Here is a 24,639-nt window from a genome sequence, read left to right on the forward strand (position 1 = left end):
TACGCTTTTAAGGAAACCTGGTTTAAGGAAAATCCTGCTTTTAAGGAATACTTTTCAAGTAAATTTTGTGATAATGAAGCCCGAAATATCGACTCGACTTTCAATAATCATTAGTACCAGCATATTCGATAGCACATGTCAATCGATAGTAATGTGGTGCCACACGGTGAAATTATTCTTTATCGTTCTTTATGGTCTTGCTTTGTGTTGCTTTCACAGAGTGGTTGCTTTGCTTGCTTTGTTCTCGCGAGTTGTGTAGATCCTATTTCCAAGTTTTTTTGTTAGTTTGAGTTCATTTATGCATCATTACAATGGTAATGAAATGGGAGAAATTAACTATAAGACAGAAAGTGAAAATAAGGGATGTCGAATGAAACACTATCGCAATGGCAAAAAGCATGGTTTGTCAGCTACTTCATTGTAGGGAATAATGAAGAAGAAAGAAGAAATTTTCAATGCTGAGTTTCAGTGTGGTTCAGATTCAACTAAACGGAAAAACATTTCTCTCTCACCATTTGAAGGGTTAGAAAATATTATAATAAAATTTATTGTAAATAATAATTATAGGCATAATTAAATGATTATAATATTTGGTATATCATTTGTTATCTCGTGAAACGTACTTGCTTATGAGGGGAAGAAAAAGTGGACTGGAAAGCATCCCTCCCTTGCTACACTTCCACTGGTAGCAAGCGAGCTCACTTACTATGAGCTATGGCACATGCATCCATATGGTTTCACAAGATAATGAACAACCTATATCACACATGTTAGTACTAGTTATTATAGCATTTCCTTTCAATTTTATGTAAACCCCCTTTTAAGGAAAACCCCTATTTAAGGTAAAAAAGTTGTTGTTGTTGTTTTCTAATGCCAGGCATTTGACAAAGTCATTTGAAATCTTGCACTCCAATATTTTTCAAAGATATTATCATGACCAGCCAATGAAGCACAGATTTTGAGGTGTTCCGAATCCATTTCTTGGTTTGAGTTGCACAATGGGCAGTTAGAGGACTGATATATTCCAATTCTATGCAGGTGTTTAGCCAAACAATCATGGCCTGTTGGCAATCTAAATGCAGCTACAGACGATTTTCGTGGTAAATCGGAAATTAACTGTGGATTTTGATGCAGAGAGTTCCATTTTTTCCCTTGGGATTGTGTTATCAAATTTTGTTTGTTGAAGTCTAATGCCCACATACATCAACGTCGGTTAGTGTAACCATCGGTTAAAATTGTGACCCAATCCCCGATTAAGCATTTTTACAGTGGATCGACCTCGGTTACGACTTAAATAGGAAGTTAACCACAGTAATCTCTAACCGGCCAAATATGAGCGGTTAAAGGAGATAACCAGCGATTAGTAGAGCAAGTAAAGCAAAATGGCGGCCATAACCACAGGTGATTATTTCGAAGACGATTATTATTGTGCAGTACTTGAATTACTTGGATAGAGCGTGAGCGTGAAGGTTCTTTAGTGGAAAGAGAGAATTCTTGCGAGCAATTAGGTGACAGAAAATTTCAGGAGGGATTTCCTTTATCAAAATCTACAAAGGGATCAATTGAAATAACACAAGAACAATCATATTTCTCCTACGGATCGGCTGCTTATATTACGATTCTATGTAACTATTATTTTCTGTATTTTAAGAGGGAATACTCGAATACCAGTATCTCTTTCTCTATGTCACTGGCTGAACAAAGAGAGGTTATGGATGGATCTTAGGATAATGCACAATTCCCTGGTGTAGTCCAAGATCGCACACACATTCCTACCAACTTTCTGCATCCTTTTCCTTTATGGATATTCCATCTTTTTTATATAATAGGCCTACATTTAAATCTAGTAATTAAGTCTATCGATACTTCAACCTAACATTGGGATATAATCATTTTTGGATTCAATTTTCCATTTTGTACGATTTTAACCTAAAAGTACTGAAAAACACAAAGAAATGGAACTCACAAATATAACAGCGCCCAAAGGCAAACAAATGCAACGCGAAAATGTAGGATACGTTCATTTCGATGTAGAACATAGTGAGCGCAGTCGGTTTTAGACGTTGACTATTATCTTTGCAGCGGTATGGATGCTTTCCTTTAGTCATTTTGTAGAAACAATGTACCATCATAGACTTTACTCTGGTTAAATGAGGTGTCAGCTAGCCAAGTTTTAGTAATTGGTGATTATGAATGGTGCACATAAATTACATTTTAACCACGGCTACTGTTTAACCATCGTTTCGTAATCTATGATTACTGCGTTTTTAATCAATGTTGATGCACTTCGCCATAAGTATGTAGATTTAATAAATATCTTCACAGAGTAATACGTAGATTTAGTAACGGGTCTGTAAGTAGCAGTGCTGCCCTTCTTTGCTAAAGCATCTGCATTCTCGTTTCCCAGGATTCCACAATGGGATGGTATCCATTGGAATACAATTCTTTTATTGAGTGATATTAATTGAGAGAGCATTTTAGTTATTTCTGCTGTTTGAGATGAAGGTGTGTTTAGAGACGATTGATAGAATAGCTGTTTTGGAGTCTGACAATATAACTGCATTCCTAAATTTATTGATGTGGCATAGAAGATTCCTGAGGTAAAAAAGTAATCCCACAGAGATTCGTTAAAAAAGAGGTTCATCTCGATTACGTTTAAAATTACAGATACACTTCCATCCAGTCTCACTTTTAGTTTGTAAAAACATTTCAATTAGAACATTGAACTGTATCACAAGAGCACTTAATGGAGATAGAATTTGGCACAGGCACTCACCATTCTGTGGCCTGGTCAACATCACCAAGGAGCTCGTAGAGATGTGCCACGTGATAAAGAACCTGTGGGTGATGTCGCACAATCGCCTGCAGCTTCAGAAAGCATTCCAAGGCGTCCTCGTACAGACCCAGCTGCTTGTTCACGAGACCTGCCAACAGAAAGCACAACATAACTTGCATTTTGTATTCCAACCATGAGTCTGAAAGACAAAAATGTTTTACATCATGATGAAAACTAGTATACTAAAAACAGTAACAGAAAGAACAAAAGAAAAGGGAGGACAAAGAGAAAGAACGAGGAGAAGCAAAAAATGAGAATGACTGAAAAGGAAGAACAGATAAATAAGGAGGAAGAGAAAAAAGAGCAGGGGAGGAATAGGAGATAAAAGAGGGAAGCTGATAAACAGGAGGGCGAAGGGAGAGAAAGCTGGGAGAAAAAGAAGAGGAAAACTAAAAGGGGGGAAAAAAAGAGAAAAAAGTAGGAGAGAGGGAAGGGTAGACGAGGAGAGCAGAGGAGAGAGGAATGGAAAGGGGAGCGAGAGGGGAGGGAGAGAAGGAAAGGGAAGGGAAGAGACGAGAGGAGAGAGGAAAGAGGAGAGGGAGAGGGGAGGACAGGAGAGGAGAGTGAGATGGGAGGGGAGGAGTGGAGGGGGAGAGGAGAGGAGAGGAGAGGAGAGGAGAGGAGAGGAGAGAAGAGAAGAGTAGAGAAGAGAAGAGAAGAGGGGAGGGGAGGGAAAGGAGACGAGAGGAGAGGACAGGAGAGCAGAGGAGAGGAGGAGAGGGGGGGAGGTTTGGAGAGGGAAGGGGAGAATAAATAAACAATCTATGAAAAACCAAAATCGATATGCAGATGTTCAATAGAGAATTGTTTAATTTTGCTGTCCAAGGAGAAGAAATAGTGCACAATATTTTTTATTTCAGCAAGCAAGAAGAATTGAGGAGTCAGAAGCAAAGGGGTATAAGTGCACTTAAGCTTCTTTTAAGAAAATGTTGTTAAAAGTATGTAAGATATCATAAATTCCGTAAAAATGTTTATTTCATTTTTAATATGTGAAGAATTTAAAATATATATCCCTTTGCCACTAAAATTTTAGAAGCTTTAACTTACCCTGGATACACTTAACTCATGATTTTAGAAATGCCACTTGTACCTATTTTTTTCTGACCTCTCAATTCTTTGCAGTAAGAAGTATGTGGTGGAGTTAATATACAAGAAGTGAAATATCAAGTAAGCTCTTTTCTATGATAATTCTGTTTGTCCTATTTCTTTCAAAACCCAAAAGCTGCTACTGCTAATGAACGAGAAGAACGGGAAAGAGTACGAACAGGAAAGGAGAAAGTGATTCAGTTAGATAAAAGGCTCTTCTAACCTAGATTGTAGAGTGCCTCAACACATGAGGTATCACTATCCAGGGCACATGCAAAGAGCTCCTTGGCCTTCTCAACGTCATTCCGAGCAAGACTGCAGTTGCCCAGGTTGACAAACGCTGCAGCATTGTAACTATCAGCTTGTCGAGCCATCTCTCCGTACTTCTCGGCTTGTGTGATGTCACCTTGCTGCAATACAACAGTAACACAATTTTAAACCTCATAAATTTATTATAATGTATTGTAAATTTTATTAGTAACAACAATGTAATTTATTCGTCACACAATAATTCCTTTCTACAATTCACCTTAAACGCTCTCGTCAGCAATTGGATCTTCACTCAACACAGTATTCGTTATAGCACTCCACCGACGACAATGACAATTTACTTGGACTATTACGCACAACAATGAACTGTTAATCTTAACTAATATTTACAAAGCACTATTTACAAATCAGAACTACCAGTTCTCAGTTCACAGTTCTTCTATCTCAGTCACTCGAGTTCACAGTATCTCGAACCACAGACCTTCAGAGACAGTTCACTGTACTCGAACTCGGGTCCCTCCAACTGCGGTCCACTGCACTCGAACTCAGGTCACTCCAACTGCGGTCCACTGCACTCGAACTCAGGCCTTCGGATGCTGACGCAGATGCGGACGCACACTCGAGTCGAACTCCGGCACACAAGTCTGGCTTGCTTGCTCTGGCTTACTCACTGACTGAATAACTGAAAACTGCTGTCGTTCCTTCGCGACCGTAATTTATAACCACAGCGACGTAGCCTCGAAAGTTCCACGCGTCTCTAGAGATGGCACTCCAGAAAAATCCAGAGCCCTCTCCTCTCTACCAGCACCAGATGCGCGCGCACTCTCTCTCCACTCTCTCGCCGCGTTGGCCCTTTCCCCTCTCCGCCGCGCGCCATCCCAAAGTGCTCCACGCGATCTTCTCTCTTGCGGGACGCTGGTCGTGAGTTCGAATCTCACGTCGCTGTCACAGTATGAAGAACAAGAAGACTACGATTGTGATTATTAGAGAGCAGAATTTTAGGCCCTAAAAAGTGGCATTTTAGGCTCCTAAAATAGGGTCTTACTTACTTACTTACAAATGGCTTTCAAGGAACCCGAAGGTTCATTGCCGCCCTCACATAAGCCCGCCATCGGTCCCTATCCTGTGCAAGATTAATCCAGTCTCTATCATCACACCCCATCTCCCTCAAATCCATTTTAATATTATCCTCCCATCTACGTCTCGGCCTCCCTAAAGGTCTTTTTCCCTCCGGTCTCCCAACTAACACTCTATATGCATTTCTGGATTCGCCCATACGTGCTACATGCCCTGCCCATCTCAAACGTCTGGATTTTAAGTTCCTAATTATGTTAGGTGAAGAATACAATGCGTGCAGTTCTGTGTTGTGTAACTTTCTCCATTCTCCTGTAACTTCATCCCGCTTAGCCCCAAATATTTTCCTAAGCACCTTATTCTCAAACACAACCTATGTTCCTCTCTCAGAGTGAGAGTCTTAGGGTGTTATACTCCTTTATTTAGGATCTATAAAATAAAAAAAATAGGCTTCTTTTGTTAAAGAATGTCACTAATATAAGAGTGCTTTTCATACACCAATCACATTTCCATAGTTTGCTTCACAGTAGATGATCAGCACTATTGTGGCTATTGTGTCGCTCACTGCTGTACTTACAAATGGTGAGGAAAAAGTAAAGGGTTGTTTCTGTCTTGGAATATAAGAGAATGCTTATTCGAGTACAACTCAGTGAGTTTGTGTTAAATTGCTGACAGACAGAGGAGGAAATAATAATAATAATAATAATAATAATAATAATAATAATAATAATAATAATAATAACAACAACAACAACAACAACTTGTCCCACAGGAGTTCAATTTGCAACCTCGAGCACAGAAGGCCAGTGTTATACCGACTACACCACCCGATTGAAAGTTGGAATTTTAGGATTGAAATATTGTAAGAATGAGAAGGGGTGGCCCGGAGGTACTTCTCTATTGTGCTGTTCACTGCTAGGAATGAGTTGTTGTTATCCATCTTGGAATGTGAACGGTACAGGATGTTAAGAAAAACAGTGAACAGTTACGAAAAATTATGCAAAAATTTATAAAATTTAAAAATAGGCACAACGTCGAAATAGGCATTTTTAGGCACTATAAAACCCCTTTATTTATACCTATATTTCCATGAAAAATGTAAATATTAAATCTCAAGCCCGTATGTATCAAGGAAAAAAATAGGTTCTTGCCTAAATTCCGCTCTCTAGTGATTATAAACAATAAAAAAAATTCGAAAAATATATATTAGTACCAGTCAAAAAAAAAAAAATTCAAATATCTTGGAGCAACAGTAACAAATATAAATGACACTCGGGAGGAAATTAAACGCAGAATAAATATGGGAAATGCGTGTTATTATTCGGTTGAGAAGCTCTTATCATCCAGTCTGCTATCAAAAAATCTGAAAGTTAGAATTTATAAAACAGTTATATTACCGGTTCTTCTGCATGGTTGTGAACCTTGGACTCTCACTCTGAGAGAGGAACATAGGTTCAGGGTGTTTGAGAATAAGGTGCTTAGGAAAATATTTGGGGCTAAGCGGGATGAAGTTACAGGAGAATGGAGAAAGTTACACAACACAGAACTGCACGCATTGTATTCTTCGCCTGACATAATTAGGAACTTAAAATCCAGACGTTTGAGATGGGCAGGGCATGTAGCAGTATGGGCGAATCCAGAAATGCATATACAGTGTTAGTTGGGAGACCGGAGGGAAAAAGACCTTTAGGGAGGCCGAGACGTAGATGGGAGGATAATATTAAAATGGATTTGAGGGAGGTGGGGTATGATGATAGAGACTGGATTAATCTTGCACAGGATAGGGACCAATGGCGGGCTTATGTGAGGGCGGCAATGAACCTTCGGATTCCTTAAAAGCCATTTGTAAGTAAGTAAGTAACCAGTTAATAAGTTAAATTAAAGATCTCAGAAAATGTGAGTACCAGTAGCTTAGCATAATAACATGTTTCAAATGAAGAAAATTACATCTTAACTGATGAAAGTAGTCCATGATTTCAAAAGAAGAAATTCTTGTTGGAAAAAGAGAATTATTAGTTACTGGTACTTCTTGCTCTCGTGCGCTCATTAACCAATGAAACACATTAATATCTGTCAAAAGGAGACCTACAATGAAGATTTCTCTTCCAAATTTCTTACTGTTACCCTAAAACTCTCTTAACACTTTATGTTTACACTTTGAAGAAGGTGGAGGCAGTTCTGAAGACCATGTCCAGGACTGGAAGACACGTTGGGCCAGATGCACACAACTCAATGGGGACTGCTTTGAAAAATACTGTGACAGCGACGTGAGATTCGAACTCACGACCAGGGTCCCGAAAGAGAGCAGACCGCGCGTGAGCCGACGCGGGCCTCACGGAGCACTTTGGGATGGCGCGCGCGGAGAGAAGTAAGGGGAAAGGGCCTACGTGGCGAGGGAGTTTGCGCGCGCATCTTCTGCTTGCCTAGAGAGGCCGAGAAATCCGTCGAAGTGGAAGAATCGCGAATTCGAACTTTCGAGGCTACGTCGCTGTGGTTATAAATTACGGACGCGAAGGAACGACAAGAGAATTTTCAGTTATTCAGTCAGTGAGTAAGCCAGAGCAAGCAAGCCAGTCTTGTGTACCGGAGTTCGACTCGAGTGTGCGTCCACAACTGTATCAGCATCCGAAGGCCTGAGTTCAAGTGCAGCGGACCGCAGTTGGAGGGACCTGAGTTCGAGTGCAGTGGACCGCAGTTGGAGGGACCTGAGTTCGCGTGCAGTGGACCGCAGTTGGAGGGACCTGAGTTCGAGTGCAGTGGACCGCAGTTGGAGGGACCTGAGTTCGAGTGCAGTGGACCGCAGTTGGAGGGACCTGAGTTCGAGTGCAGTGGACCGCAGTTGGAGGAACCTGAGTTCGAGTGCAGTGGACCGCAGTTGGAGGGACCTGAGTTCGAGTGCAGTGGACCGCAGTTGGAGGGACCTGAGTTCGAGTACAGTGAACTGTCTCTGAAGGTCTGTGGTTCGAGATACTGTGAACTCGAGTGACTGAGATAGAAGAACTGTGAACTGAGAACTGATAGTTCTGATTTGTAAATAGTGCTTTGTAAATATTAGTTAAGATTAACAGTTCATTGTTGTTCGTAATAGTCCAAGTAAATTGTCATTGTCGTCGGTGGAGTGCTATAACGAATACTGTGTTGAGTGAAAATCCAATTGTTGACGAGAGCGTTTAAGGCGAATTGTAGAAAGGAATTATTGTTGGAAGAATAAAATCCTATTGTTGAGTGGAAATAAATTTACAATACCATACCAACCTTGACAACCCTGCCTAGAGTACTTCGTAAGCAAAAAATTCATTCTCATTCTTTATTGACTAGCCCTCGTAAATTAAAGAATGGTTGAAAGTTACACACATTGTGTTTAATAAAGACTATTATCAATAGTTCACAATAGCATCATAAGATTAACTTGCTTGTCTACAATACATAGTCAAATAATGATTGACTTATATCTGAACACATTACTACTGAGTCCATCTGAAGTGTCTTAATATTTTACTTAACTACTTACCAAGAAATGAATGAAGGCCAAATTGGTAGCAGCTGCACTGGCAACCTTACTCTCCTTCTTCTCAAAGGCACGGAGAGTATCAACTGCTTGGGAAAACTCCTTCTGCTTCAGGTACATCACAGCCTTGTTGATTTCCAGATCACTGGCCAGGGAGGAATGGTTGGAACCCTTGATTGCATCCACACACCAATTATAGCCTATAAATATGAGTTATTGCTATTACCACAAACAAAACTTCATGCTGCAAATTAATTTCAAAAGAACAAGGACTTACCTGCACTGAAAGAATCTTCTATCACAGGCGAGATGAGTTTAGCTGCAGTCAGGATGCTTCGCTCGGCTTCCTGCCTCATACCTCGCTCCAGTTTCCGCAGGGAGTCATTTTTTATTACCTCGAGGATCAGGTTCGATGCTGGGTCATCCTGTATCAAACAGATGAGGAAAAATAACTTGCAAATCAAGCTTTCAGATAACTCCCTGTAAAGTTTATTTGAATAATTTCGAGGGAAAAATTGTTCCAGGGTCAGGTATCGAACCCGGGACCTTTGGTTTAACGTACCAATGGTCTACCAACTGAGCTACCCGGGAACTCTACCAGACACCGATCCAATTTTTCCCTCTATATCCACAGACTTCAAAGTGGGCTGACAACCGTCAAGCAACCAACATTGAGTGCACACTAACTCTGTGTGACTTAAATTGTGGTTTTCTGTTATTCTTATTTATTCTTATTCTTATTTAACATTACACTAAAGGGATAATTATGGTGATAATATGTATAAGGATGAAAACAATGACAATAAAAATAAAAGCAGTAACAAATGCGTACAAGATGACATGGAAGTGATTTTGTAACTTCAACAAATAAACATTATGAAAAAGTGACATGGGGATTTGAGGAAATCTCTGTAAGTGCGTGTAACATATACAGTAAAACCCTTTTTTAACGAATCTCTGGGGGATTACGTTTTTTTTCTTAAACAGGAGTTTTCCTTAAAAAAGGGATTACATAAAATGAGAAGAAAAGGCTAAAATATGTAGCACTAACGTGTGTTATATACCAAACTTTATTATAACAATTTATTTAGACATACAATTATTATTTACAATAAATTTCATTACAATAATATAGTGTGGCACAAATGTTTTTGTTTGATTGAACCTGAATCACAATGAAAGTCGGCATTAAAAAGTCTTCTTTCTTTTTCATTATTCCCCATAATGAAGTAATTGGCAAACCAGAATTTGTTTGCCATATGCGATAGTATTATTTGAGTGTTAGCCTCGACATTCCTTATTATTTTCTCTTTCTGTCTTATAGTTAATTTCTTTCATTTAATCACCATTGTAATAATGCATAAACAACATAAACGAAAAATAAAAAACCTGGAAACTGGAACCACACAACTCGATGATGATGATGATGATGATGAAGATGATACACAACATTTTAAATACCGATAAATTAAATTGTAAACAATTTTAATGCTGACCCTCCCTGAGCCACCCCCTTGACAAAATTCTGCATACACCACTTGTATAAAGCAATAAAAATTCTACAGTAAATAACATAAAATGTCTTAAGGGATTAGGTACAGCTTACAGCGGTAAAATTTTTGGAAATATTCAACATTTTTTTCCTCCATTACTGTATCTTGTACAATAATGAAAACTGGTACACGTAAAATGCTGTCCTTCTGCTATATGAAAAAAAATATTTTTATGATTTAAAAAAAAATTACTTATATATGAAGAGTCCACTTCAAGAATGATGGATGTCACTTTCTTGTCGAAAATGAACCAAGACTGTCAATGCATAGCTTAAGACATAAAGAAAGTTCATAGAGAGTTATATGGCATTAACACTGATTGTCATTGTCCAGTAATGATCGGAAAATCACAGTTAAGTTTTGAGCACTAAGCATTTCAAACTTTCAACTGCTTCTCCTGCAAAATGTATTCCAAATGACATCCATCATTCTTGCAGTGGACTCCTCATATATATTTTTTTTTCAAAATTAAAGATGGTGGCAGTTCACTGTGCAGTGATGAAGCATTTCCCTCATAACTCATAAACTTGTTAACTTTTTCATGTTCTCTCTCTTGTATTTTATTGCTGAAACTCATATTTACAAATATCATGCACTTTCAACTACATTCCTTAATAAATATTATTTTTTTTTTTATTTTGTGTTAGAAGAAAATACTGATATTTGACCAATTTTTTTAATGAATTTATTTTTTATCAGACAATCTATCAAAGGTAGAGGAGTGATTTTGCATCATATTGTAGATATGACATGTATATTCATCACAGAATGTTGGATAGTTTTTGAGTTATGTGGGAGACACTTCATCACTGCACAGTGAACTGAATTTTGGAAGGAAAAAAAATGTAAATATTCTTTTTTAAATCGTAAAAATATATATATATATTTTTTTTCACACAGCAGAAGGATAGTGTTTTAAACATACCAATTTTCATTATTGTACACAATACAGTAATGGAGGAAAAAAAATGTTGAATATTCCCAAAATTTTACTGCTGTAAGCTGTACCTAACCCCTTAAATTAAAAATCTTTCTTCCTTTCTCTCTCTCCTATTCCTCACTCCCTCTCTAAAATACTGAAACACACTAAATAAAATTCAGAGAGAGAGCAAGCAACTCTATCATAAATGTCAATACAAAGTGAGGTTCAGATCTGTCTTCAGACAGTTGACTAAACAACTATAACACATGAAGTAAATTTATTTTGTGCGAGATAGTGCGCATTTGCTTGGTTTCCGCACACAGTATTCCCAACCTAACACACATAACAATTTCCCTCTTCTTACCGCTTAAGTGACATATTGATTTTACTGCTTTAGGCTTTTAACATATTATTTTTAGAGACGTTCAATATAGTAGTAATTACAAATTGGAAACTTACCACTGCAATTTCACCTAAATTGCACTGTTAATTATTGTTTTTAAATATTTGCGAAAATTAAGTAAACTCTACAACTCCACTAAGTAACATTAAGGAAGCCGTGAAAAAATCAACAAGATTCCACACTCATCATAGACTGAGGTAAAAAAAAGACAGACTTATATCACGGCCTGCTGGAGTATAGTAAACACAGAAAACATTTTAAAGCAACAATGTTGAAGATAGATATTTTTGTTTTGCAAATTTGCCGTCATTGAACAGAAACCAAGATGGAGATTTCATTGCAACTAATTAAAAATTCCTCTTTCAGGTATGTAATCAACGATCTTCGCACAAAAATAATGTACGATACACGAGCAGTATGTTTTCTTTCAATTCTCGGAAATTAAAAAAGCTCAACTACATTTCGCTTTTTCAAACTTTTCCTCGAACATGAAAACTTCAACATACCGCTCTTGCAACGCATATTACTAGTGTGTCATATCTGTAGCCTAACATTTAAAAGCTCATGACATCTACATTACTATTGCAACAGAAACAATAAATGAATTACACAACTTACAGTAGTAGCGTTGTATTTCTCGTCGTCTTCTATGTTTAGGGGACATTCCAATAGCAGTTGAAAAGCTCGCTTCATTTTATCCTTCTCACCAAGTGCGTAATAGCATAAAATCATATGGAGACCTATACGCAAACAAAACAAAATTATTTTAAGATACCATGGATTCTGTTTATGACAAATAACATGAACTGGATCCTGGGAGCTATACTAAAGAGGAACAGATTCGTTCGTGAAGTATTTGTCAATGAATTCTGTTCTACTACTGGGTTCAAAAAGTTCCCGGAATTTTACTACCATTTTTCGTATTAATATATAACAAGGGATATTATACATTTGTTTTGTTGGTAACATTCATGATGTCATTTCCTCAAAGTTTGTTGATAATGGCGATTGTTGGTTTTGAGTTGTAGGCAATTGTTTATCATAGTGTTTTGTTTGTTCGTCGCATTTTGTATTTATGTCCACAGAGCAACGTACAAACATCAAGTTCTGTGTTTTGTTACACAAAATTCCTGCAGAGACATTAAGATTGTTGGAAGAAGCATAATGGCGAAGCAGTAGTGACAAAAACTCAAGTGTATGCCTGGCATAAACGCTTTTCTGGTGGTCGCGATGGCATCAAAGATGGCGTACGCAGCGACCGACCAATAACTGCAACAAATGAAGCAATCGCTCAGCGTGTGCGTAATGTTGTGAGGGACGACCGACGTAAAAGCATAAAAGAGATAGCAGCAGAGGTCGGAATATCAGTCGGAAGTGTACACAATGTTCTTCACAAGCATCTCAACATGCATGACGTGTCTCAGAAGCTAGTTCCGAAAATGTTGCCGGCAGAACAGAAAGAAACAAGAATGACTCTTGCTGGGGACATGATCAGTATGGCTGATGAAGATGGTGATTTCTTAAACAAAATTATTACTGGCGATGAAACTTGGTGCTACTTGTACGACCCAGTCCCTAAACGACAGTCATCTGAGTGGAAATCGAAAACATCTCCTCGGAAGCAAAAATTTCCTAGGGACACTTCCAAAGGCAAAGTTATGTTGGAAGTTTTCTTCGACTCTCAGGGTCTCATCCACCATGAGTTCATTCCAGAAGGTCGTACTGTAACGAAAGAATTGTACGTAGAAATCCTCCGTCGCCTCCGGGACGCAGTGAGAAGGAAACGTCCAGAAAAGTGGGTAGAAAACAACTGGTTCCTTATGCATGACAATGCACCTGCTCATCGCGCAATTATTGTAAAGAATTTTCTTGCCAGGTACAACATAACTGCTTTGGATCACTTACCATGCTCTCCCGATCTCTCACCACCTGATTACTTTCTGTTTCCCCGTCTGAAAAGTCATCTGAAAGGACGGAGATTCAATGCTGAAGAGGTTATCGCAAACGCGACGAGAGCACTAAGACGGGTTTCACAAAATGGCTTCCAGACCTGCTTCCAGGAACTCTACACGCGTTGGCAAAAGTGTGTTGTTGCGGAAGGCAACTATTTTGAAGGGAATGCTGTAGAAGAGTGTTTAAGGTACGTTGTTTCTATGATACTAGCAAATTCCGGGAAGTTTTTGAACCTAGTATGTATTTTATTCTAGGAAATGCTAGTGTATAATTTATTATTATATGGAATAAGAAGAAGAAAACCGGTGACTTACAAATGCTTTCAGAAAAACTGATGGAAGGTGAAGTGAATATACTTCTTGAATGTCAGAATAGAATTCATTTAATATAGTAGAGCATCGATTATCCAAATATCGATCAACGAAATATCAGTTAACCGAAAGCATTCCAGTCAGCAAATTTTACTTTAATGGCCATTTTGAACTTGTCAAACTAGGCTAGTCAGTTCTCTGTGTTATTTGTAAGAAGTGTGATACAAAATATGTACTGTATGTACAGTTTTGTGTTTGATATCAGTGTTTCTTTGTTTCATACTGCTCCTATGAAACCAGTACAATTTGTTTTCGTAAACAATTAGTTATCCGAAAAATCAGTTATCCAAACACCCCCTATCCCCAATTGTTTTGGATAATCGATGCTCTACTGTAATCTTAAAATTATGAAGGAAAACAGAATCCAGAAGAAACTGGTTTGTCTACATTTTCCTTTCTAAATCCGTAGAGAAGGAGAAGAGGAAAGAAATGGAGGAGAAAGAAGAAGGGGAGGAGGAGGTGGAGGCAGAGGAGGAGGAGGAAGGAGAATGGAAAAGGATAGCAGAGAAGATGAGAGACAAAAACCACAGAAAAACAAAGAAAAATATACGCTCCGTAATTTACACAAAACAAATGTAACCAAATTGTCAGAAACTAAATTTGGAAATATCCTTTTGGCACACATGCACATATGTGCACACCCACACACACAAAAATACATTCACTCCCTCATTCACTAAGAAATTAACTCATGCTGATGAAAAGGGATGTTTTTCTTCCAAAAATTTAGCTTGAAAAGAAATAAACTATTTTACCATATTTAAATGATTATAATACACATCCTTTTTTGATAAAATGTCATCTTGAAAACTGGGATGCATACTATTTTCGATGATGTATTATTGTCAAGTCTATTGTGCTATCAAAAAGGAGTGCGTTATATGGCAGTAAGAATTGTTAATAACATCCTTAAGAATATAAACAATCAAATTCAAAACATAAAATTATTTACAGCCAAATTAAAGAAGTACCTAATTTCTCATGCCTTCTATTCTGTAGGTGAATTTATGACATTCAACAATGCTTCATGAATATTTCTGTCTTGTATTAAGTAGTGATACTAAACCTTTGTGTTGTGCTAGAATATTGTAAAACTCCTCTGTATATATTTCAACTAGACTGTGACTATAATTAAGACTTTGTAGTACTATTAAGATTTTTTTTACATGTTCCATATTCTAGCTGTGAAGCAATGTACGAATACCATGGAATGTTAATAAATACAATACAATTCACATGCGAACACTCTGACTGGAACAAATTTAAATTAACGCTCAATTTATGCTATGGGATATGATGGGAAATTGCTAATAGAAACAGCCATTGTGGGTTTGTGTTTTCTCGTCTTTCATGTATGTTTCATTCATATTTTCATGACCATTTTTGACAACCACCATTATTAATACAAACGTTATTTTTAACCTACGGTAATGACTGAATGGCATTTTTTATTCTGAAATGTTATGTATACAACTTTTAAATAAACCAAAAGAATTGATTAACAATAAAAGTAGGTACTGCGGAAAGAGTGACATGATTTAGTCAGTCATTGTCAATCAATATTCTGACATCAACTCAGACCTGGTGGCTGGAAGTTCCAGTTTTGATACTGCAAGTGAGGATAAATGCGATACATAGTTAGAGTAAGGGTGCCTTTGTAACCTGCCTTGATAATATAATTTTAATCTTGAGTGGTTTTTAGCACAGGTGCGTATATATTCGCCAGCAAACTTTTCCTGGACTTTTGGATAAAAATATTGGGGTGTGTATTATATTCAATGGTGATATTATATTCGAGTAAATACAGTATATTTATAAAGCGTACCAGTGGCGAAATCTGGCTTCTCTTGCATTATGTATTCAAAACTGGGGATGGCATCGCTGAACTGGCCCATTTTCACAAAAAGTATGCCTATGTTGTGCATAATTTTCAATCTGAAACATGAGAAGAATACAAAATCACATACCAAACTTATTTATGCTAACTAACAATGACGATGATTACATTATTATTATTACTAATTAAAAGTAGAATGAATAATGTATCATACAGATAATACAGACTCGAATGGTAACAACATGCCTCCATTTGCACAAAGCAGGAGTTTGTTTCAGTGTGATAATGAGAGTGAATTAAGGGTGATTATGCTGATAGTGGTGATAGGAGATAACAACAGATAAATAGGTGGTATTGATAGTGGAGAATGATGGACTGCTGGTGATGAAAATCAACTTTTTTGCCTGAAGGAACTACTTGTTTTAAGTCTCAAAAAAGTTACAGTAAAAATAAAATTACTTTAATCATATGTCATACTGCAATGTCAAATCCCTTCATATTTATTAAATAATTTTCCGTAACTAACTCAGCCATTATTTTTATTAGTATTTTAATAAAAGTTTACAATACTTTATTTATGCATCTGACAGCTATTGGACAGAAGTAACATTGCCAAATGCCTTAGGAAATCTGAAAATTCTTTAAACTATCTCAGCGAAGATTTTAATAAATGTGCTGATATCATCGCAATCGAAAAGAAAGAGAAAAAAAAAAAACACACGCAAGCACGCACACACACACCACGAGATATCCTTTGTTACAAGGCAGCTATTCCTTCCTGGATTCTTCCTCTCACTACCTTAAATTCATAGAAATAACTATACACTCTTAAGTGTGACACTCACTAAAAGCAGGTTTATGTATGAAATTTGTAGCAACCAACCTGAGATCTTTGTGTATAGATGGAACCTGATCCAGCGCCATTCGGTACATCTTCAAGGCACGGTTGAACTGTCCCAACTTCAAGTAAATATTCCCCATGTTTACTTTCAGCCTGTTTGCATTATTAAACATCCTGTTCTTCGTGATCACCTGGTAAGTATTAAGTGCTTCAGAGTACATCTCATTGTTGGCATACTGATTTGCAAGGTTGAAGAGAACCTGAAAACACGTAATAAATACAAATGTAATCATCTCTAGACCTGTTGAGTACAGGAACACTGTAAGTCAATTGCTAAGGAACAATAATATCCATCTTGTGTGATCTCTGAACATAATGGTAACAAAGATTCATATTTTGGCTAAAGAAGGGGCACAAAATTTATTTTAAGAACAGAGCCCTTGCAAATCTAATCTTTCAGGTAAAGCTTCCTGTAAAGCAGATTTGAATAATTTCAAGGGAAAATTTGTTCCGGGGCTGGGTATCGATCCCGGGACCTCTGGTTGAACGTACCAGCACTCTCCCAACTGAGCTACCCGGGAACTCCACCCGACACCGTCTCAATTTTTCCCTTTATATCCACACAACTCACGTGGGCTGACGAAACGCCAGAGACCCACATCGAGTGCACACAAACTCTGTGTGACTTGAAATTGTGGTTTTCTGTTAATGTACACAGTGACGTATATATTATGCAAATCTAACCTTTCAGGTAAAGCTTCCTGTAAAGCAGATTTGAATAATTTCAAGGGAAAAATTGTTCCGGGGCCGGGTATTGATCCCGGGACCTCTGGTTGAATGTACCAGTGCTCTACCCGGCCCCGGAACAATTTTTCCCCTGAAATTATTCAAATCTGCTTTACAGGAAGCATTACCTGAAAGATTAGATTTGCATAATATATACATCACTGTGTACGTTAACAGAAAACTACAATTTCTAGTCACAAAGAGTTTGTGTGCACTCGATGTGGGTGTTTGGCGTTTCGTCAGCCCACGCGAGTTGTGTGGATATAAAGGGAAAAGTTGAGACGGTGTCGGGTGGAGTTCCCGGGTAGTTCAGTTGGGAGAGCCCTTTACTGGCAACAGGAGAAGAAAGACGAGCAAGTGGTTGGTGATAACCCGCCATTTATGAAGAAAATTACAAAGTAACATCTTGCAACTCATGGTCTGTGGTCTGTTTAACAATATTAACTTCAACACATCATGTTCAGAAAAGTCAGTACCAACTGCAAGCATTTCCACTGCGATTTATATTGTTCTTTCACGCACTGCTGTAACTTCTCTCATTTCTTGGCAAGCCAGACATGTTCTAGACAAAAGAATGGCCGGTTGACTGTGAAATAAGGTCTGCTTCCAGTTTTTGAATGGAAGTATTGTGAAACCGATTAATATTTATGGTCAGATTTGTGAGATCCATAGTCAAAATACCATGAGTGATGAAGTAGTGAGAAAATGAGTCAAGACAGTTCAAGGAAGGTCATGAGAATATTCCACATTATAAATAATCAATGTGAGAAAGCCTTGTTGAATGGCGTACATCAACACGACAGTCAAATTCTTGCCACTCTCTCTCCTATCTGTTTATAGATGCAATTGCAGCAAGATCTAATGTCTTACTTCTTCAAGACCTTGGCGTAGAGTTGGCACATAAATTGTATTCTTTACATGCCTCTAAAGAAAGAAGTCACATGGCGTCAAGTCTGGTGACATGGGAGGCCAAGAATGATAGGCCACATCAATGATGTGCTAGATGGTCAATTCTGAAATGTCTACAAAACAACCTTTGTATCATCGTTACTGAATTTGTTTTCACAAGGTACAGAATGCAAAATGAATGTTGTTGAGTTGCCATTTTTCAACAATGTCTCCCATCAAAAAAGAATTAACACGTTTTTCGAAATTTAGAACTTGAAACTCTGAGATGTATCATGTTAATTTCTCACTAATACTTAGGCCTAGGACTTACTTAATAATCATATGTTACCATCATTTTGAAACATAGTGTAATAAATGAACATTATAACAAAATGAAAAAAAATGTTATTACCGAGAAAGTAAGATCCAAGTTGTGTGTTTCACTCAGGCCTGCCTGCTCCTGCATCCTGATGAGACTACGCTCTTTGCCTGAAGCATCTTTGGCTTTATCCAGTGCCAGCCTCTGTTCTCCTCGACTACTTGCCAAACAAGATTCTTCTATGAGCTCCGTAATTTTACGCTCTAGTTTCCGGATCTTTTCTTCTGGTCTAAAAATTAAAGAACAAACTTGTTAAGTATTATTATCATACAGAAAGTACAGATACCAAATAACATACGTACATGTAGAAGTTCAATATGGATGAGCATGCCATCCAGTGGCAGAACCTGTATTTTTAATTTGGAACTGTCCACACCTGTGGAGTAACGGTCAGCGCGTCTGGCTGCGAAACCAGGTGGCCCGGGTTCGAATCCCGGTCAGGGCAAGTTACCTGGTTGAGGTTTTTTCCGGGGTTTTCCCTCAACCCAATACGAGCAAATGCTGGGTAACTTTCGGTGCTGGACCCCGGACTCATTTCATCGGAATTATCACCTACATATCATTCAGACACTAAATAACCTAGATGTTGATACAGCATCGTAAAATAATACAATAAAATAAAAAAATAATTTGGGACTACATTCAACTACATTCATGAGGGCATAACTGAATCAAGTTTCTGCACAGATAACATTCAAATTATTGTTATGGGAATAGAGTGCTGGTCATGGCTAATGTTTGTAATCATAATATTAATATAGATTAATTTTCCATTTTGTGCACCTTCTAATGCTAAACAAAAACAATATGATATAACAAACTAATAAAGACTTAGCATATTAAAACACGAATTCTGTTACTTATCCACAATAACAGAAATTGTGAAGTATTTGCTATGAAAAAGTTGTGAACCAAATATAATAAAACCCTGGTACAATGCTCTCCAAGAGATCGCGTGTTATCCATGTATTAACCAGGACCACATATATAGCAGAAGATAACCAAATATGTACAGTATAACATGAAAAAAAAAAAACGTGTTCAAATATTTTAGCATTTTTAATGAAATATTGCATATACAATACATGTACTGTATGCCAAAATATTATACAGTATTTAATTATGTTTCACAACACTAGATCTATTAATCATACATTGTGAGGATCACGTAAGAGTAGCTCCTAAAAGGCTAATTTGGACGAGACGATAAAAGTCACCCTCGGCTCCCTTTATTGCGCATGCGCTATCAGTGAAGAAATTTCGCTTCCGGTGTGACGCTGAGCCCCGTTGTAAGCATAAAAATGTTTTATTTACCGCAGTAATTGTGAACTGGATTTCTTTTACTTTCATTCGAGATTGATGGATTAGTTTTCAAACTTCTGTAATAATGCCTGTGGTATGCAAACATTGCAGTGTCATATTTAGTAAACAGTCGAATTTAAACAGACATTTAAGACATGTACATAAAATAGAGCACGTGAACATGATATCGTATCAGTAATATTATATCTTTCTCTTGTAAAATTTCCAGTTTTGGAATTACAAGGTTTTGATCGCCACCCGACGATGAGCCATTAGTTACACTGTCATTAATATAACCCAATTTATCATTGTATTCCAGTTCACTGCACTTTCAGTGGGGACAATTTTCTTTATTAAGGATTTATCCATTATCAGTAGTTATATAGCCGTTGCTAATCAATTAACGAGCATACACCTTCGACGACGATCATAACAAAAAAAATCAACCTAAAAACGAGTGTTGATAATGGTTAGTTTTGAATTTTGGGTAATTAAGTAGTAATCATCAGCCAGGCCATCTTCCCGTAATAGAGATCCAGGATAGATACATTACCAAGTATACACATATATTTTAATAATTGTGTAGAAACAAACCATCGACAGGTCATATCGGCCAGGCCATCATCTTACTACAACAGAGATCCAGGGTGTAAAGTGGATACTGGATGACAAGTTAATCATATACAAACGAAATTTAATAAAAGAAAATACATATGATAACGAAGGTGCCCTGGACCTCTATTACGGGAATATGGAGGCCTGGCCGATTATTACTACATAATTACCATACACTGTTAATTAACTGTTAGCTCTGTGTTATTTCCGCTTGGTAAGACTTAGGACCATTACTGTTCGATCCCAACAGTTCATAGATTTGAACTGAACTACAAAAATGTGGATCATGGATAGAGAAGTGGAGTCACTCTGTTGCATGTGTGAAGATTCACCGATCTCAAATTCAGGAAAGATAGCGGCATTATGAATTGCTTTACTAACATGTTCGACAGCTGACCTCCTCTATCAGTGATTTAGATGGATAAAAACATTTAGGGCCTACAAGAACTCATAAAGTTAGTGGTATGTTTCCTAATTTACCATGATATTTAAAATGCTATTGTTCTAAGGGTGTCCCGATTTGTTCTTTTGGATGGTTCCTTGTCCATTTTGTTACTCAACTGTGGAATAATAAATAATAATGAATATAGGTCTATACCGGTAATAATAAATATATATATATATATATATATATATATATATATATATATATATCTTCTTCTTTCCGAGATGTTCCATTCGAACCAAACCACTACTCTCTATAGAGTTCAAATAATAATCTTTGGCCTATAACCTACTTCATCTTTCAAACAAATTAATTCAATTTTTGGCTAAACTAGTGCTGAAGTAGTTCCCCGCTTATATACATGTTGCATATACGAATCTGTGACAGGTTAGATTTGGTTAGTTTAGGGTTTTGTTACGCCATGCATATACGATCAACTGTATCTACATAAAAAGAAACCCTTATAAATTCAACAATTTTCACTTCCGAAATCACCAGAACTACTTCAGCGCTAGTTTCGCCGCTTTATTTACATAGGAGTATCTCTTCGAATTGTTAACAAGGTTGAGATCACTCTTAATTTTACTGGATGTGATGCCCCTGGTTTTATAAATTCGGACACAAAGTGTCTTGCAGCCCCTCTGAAGTTGGCACCTACGTTTGGTGATATTTATTTGCATATCACGAGATTCGTAAGTTGGTTTACAGTTGAAATATCCAGAACTACCTCAGCGCTAGTTCTTGCCGCCCCTCTGAAGTTGTAGATGGAATATTGTGTTAGCCAAGTTTAATATCAATACTACCACCAGAAATTAACTCTTAATACATATAGCCTATCAAGACTTATGAGGAAATATTCTGGAATACAATTATACGAAAATAACGTTTGACTTGGATAACAGGAGCTGGAGTAATAATTGTGAAATCTATCAATGCACTATTATTATAATTACGTAACTTGTATCACCGAAATGTAAATAATATATGATCGTGACGAAGGTGAATCTAGAATGCGGTGAATAAAACAATTTTTATGCTTACAACGAGGCCCAGCATCACACCGGAAGCGGAAATACTACTCCGATGGCGCATGCGCAAAAAGAGAGCCGAGGGTGACTTTTATCGTCTCGTCTAATTTGGCCGTCACTTCAGTGTTGCCAACTAATACCAGATATTACTAAAAATGGTAAAATCACAATGCTGTGTACTGAAAGGAGTCTGGTGGGCTAATAGTTTTTGCAGTGATCACATCGTTTCTCTATTGCTTCGTGTTACAACAATTTTCAAATTATTTTCAATTATTTAAGTATCTTTTTTCTCTTGTATGTGGTGTGGGGGGACATCGAAATTTACAGAAACAAAAAATATTCGTTTTCCTTTTTTTTTCTTTTCCCTAGTAATTTCTCCCAAGCAAGTATGTATTAAATGACATATAAAGGAGAGATCAAAGCAAAACATGTAGGCTAAATTTTCACTTACGAATCTTCTCGTTTTGTTTCTAGCTGTGGAGTTGCTGGCAATTTTACGGCTTGATTTAGTGGATCAAACTGACGCTGACTTGAAGCTGAAGTGTAGCCTGCACCCCTTACTGCCGTCATCGGTCTTGCAACTCCTCCTTCACGGTACTGTTAATGAAAACATAAGTATTTGATATGAAATCAAACAACAGAAGTAAAACAATAGGCCTATAGCCTTAATTACTTATTGCTTTTAAGGAACCCGGAGATTCATTGCCTCCCTCACATAAGCCCGCCGTCGGTCCCTATTCTGTGCAAGATTAATCCAGTCTCTATCATCATATCTCACCTCTCTCAAATCCATTTTAATATTATTCTTTCATCTACGTCTCAGCCTCCCCAAAAGTATTTTTCCCTATGGCCTCCCAACTAACACTCCATATGCATTTATGGATTCGCCCATACGTGCTGCAAGCCCTGCCCATCTCAAACGTCTGGATTTAATGTTCCTATGTGAGGTGAAGAATACAATGCATGCAGTTCTGTGTTGCGTAACTTTCTCCATTCTCCTGTAACTTCATCCCTCTTATTATATATTTTCCTAAGAAACCTTACTCTCAAAGATCCATAATCTCTGTTCCCCTCTTAAAGTGAGAGTCCAAGTTTCACAACCATACAGAACAATCGGTAACATAGCTGTTTTATAAATTAAAAATTTTTTGACGGCAGACTAGATGACAAAAGCTTCTCTACCGAATAATAACAGGCATTTTCCATATATATTCTGCGTTTGATTTCCTCCCGAATGTCATTTATATTCAAAACAATGTGCCGTAGCCTAAAAACAATATACCCTAAACTGCATTAATAGCCTATTTCTCTTCTGTCACATCCATTAACTTAGTCTATATGAAGAAAGAACATGATGACTGCTGCCCGTTAGATTAGGCTAATATAAACAAGCGATATCCTATAAAAAGAATCCCACAAATCCACAAAAATTTATAAACATAATTTTTTATTTAATGCACATATGAACATTAGATGACATTTATCATTTTATATTTCATATTGATAGCTTAGCTCTTGCAGCAATAGGCCTACCTACAACTCTTAATAGACATAGCCAATTTTTACTTCATTCACTCACCCCAGTTGCAGTTCCCAGTCGCATAGCAGTACCTGGTTTTGATGTGAGCTGAAAAATAATACTTACTCTTAGGAACAATTCAAGCAACCGTAATGTAATGCAAGAACATTATAAACACGTTGCAATAAATACACATTTTTTTTTTTACGATTGCGCTACCAAGGAAAGATAGGATATATTTGCGTATTTGGTTTCTAGTGGAATCATATATGCCTTAAACAATAGGCAAATTGAGTGACGACGCCAATTTCACAATGGAATAAGGGTGGAAAGTTGCTGTGAAAGTAGTGGTCAGCGGAGAGGCGGGACTGCGTACCTTGCATGTAACCTGGTAGGTACATAGATAGAAAGAGTTTTCGTAAGGTCGAGTATCAGTGAGAGGTTAGGTTTGGTAAATTCAGGCTTTTTATATGTCTTGCATATACGCATTCTGGTCGATAGGTGGATATCCACCTCCCTATGGTAGCTCACCACTACTGTACTGGTACTTACCACTGGTCTTCTTCCATAACTAGTTCGCAGGGCTTGCTGAAGTATTTCATCTTGTTCCAAATCTTTTGTACTAAACGCAGAAGGGTATTCGTTGTAACCAGAATACAAATCATCGTCATCAAGAATTGGTTGTGCTAAACGCAAATGCTCCATCCTGACAGTAGTCTTGAGTCAGTAAACAATGATAGATTATAGTTTAGGGTTCCTAGGATGACATTTGCTCAAGTGTTCTGTCTCCATACATATCTAACGCAATCATAATCCTCGTTAACTTTTTACAAAATTATATTACTGCGTTATTATTCGTTTTCTTTACTGTTATAAAATCTCCATGAACTCCAATTGTTTAAAATAATGTCACATATTGTTAAAATCATTTTTCAACACTTCAAAAAACTTCATATAATGCCGAAAAACAAATGAATTCTGTAACCAAAAATGTCGATGTTACATCGCTCTGGCGTCCACTTC

The 24,639-nt window shown here is 37.4% G+C and overlaps 1 protein-coding gene across 1 annotated transcript in view; it reads right to left on the bottom strand.

The window, feature by feature from the left end:
• nompB (intraflagellar transport protein 88-like protein nompB) overlaps positions 1–24,639 on the bottom strand; it is a 40,542-nt gene extending 15,903 nt beyond the window's left edge. The window contains exons 1-11 of the mRNA XM_069824464.1: positions 24,169–24,639; positions 23,677–23,724; positions 22,549–22,694; positions 18,741–18,936; positions 16,697–16,914; positions 15,802–15,911; positions 12,271–12,392; positions 9,052–9,199; positions 8,778–8,974; positions 4,146–4,332; positions 2,777–2,924 (exon numbers count right to left, since the gene is read on the bottom strand). Of these exons, the coding sequence (XP_069680565.1) occupies positions 2,777–2,924; positions 4,146–4,332; positions 8,778–8,974; positions 9,052–9,199; positions 12,271–12,392; positions 15,802–15,911; positions 16,697–16,914; positions 18,741–18,936; positions 22,549–22,694; positions 23,677–23,724; positions 24,169–24,321 (1,673 nt within the window). The 5' untranslated portion in view covers positions 24,322–24,639. The remainder of the gene's footprint in view (positions 1–2,776; positions 2,925–4,145; positions 4,333–8,777; positions 8,975–9,051; positions 9,200–12,270; positions 12,393–15,801; positions 15,912–16,696; positions 16,915–18,740; positions 18,937–22,548; positions 22,695–23,676; positions 23,725–24,168) is intronic.

This window comes from Periplaneta americana, chromosome 4, assembly GCF_040183065.1.
Source record: "Periplaneta americana isolate PAMFEO1 chromosome 4, P.americana_PAMFEO1_priV1, whole genome shotgun sequence".
Classification (NCBI taxonomy): Eukaryota; Metazoa; Arthropoda; class Insecta; order Blattodea; family Blattidae; genus Periplaneta; species Periplaneta americana.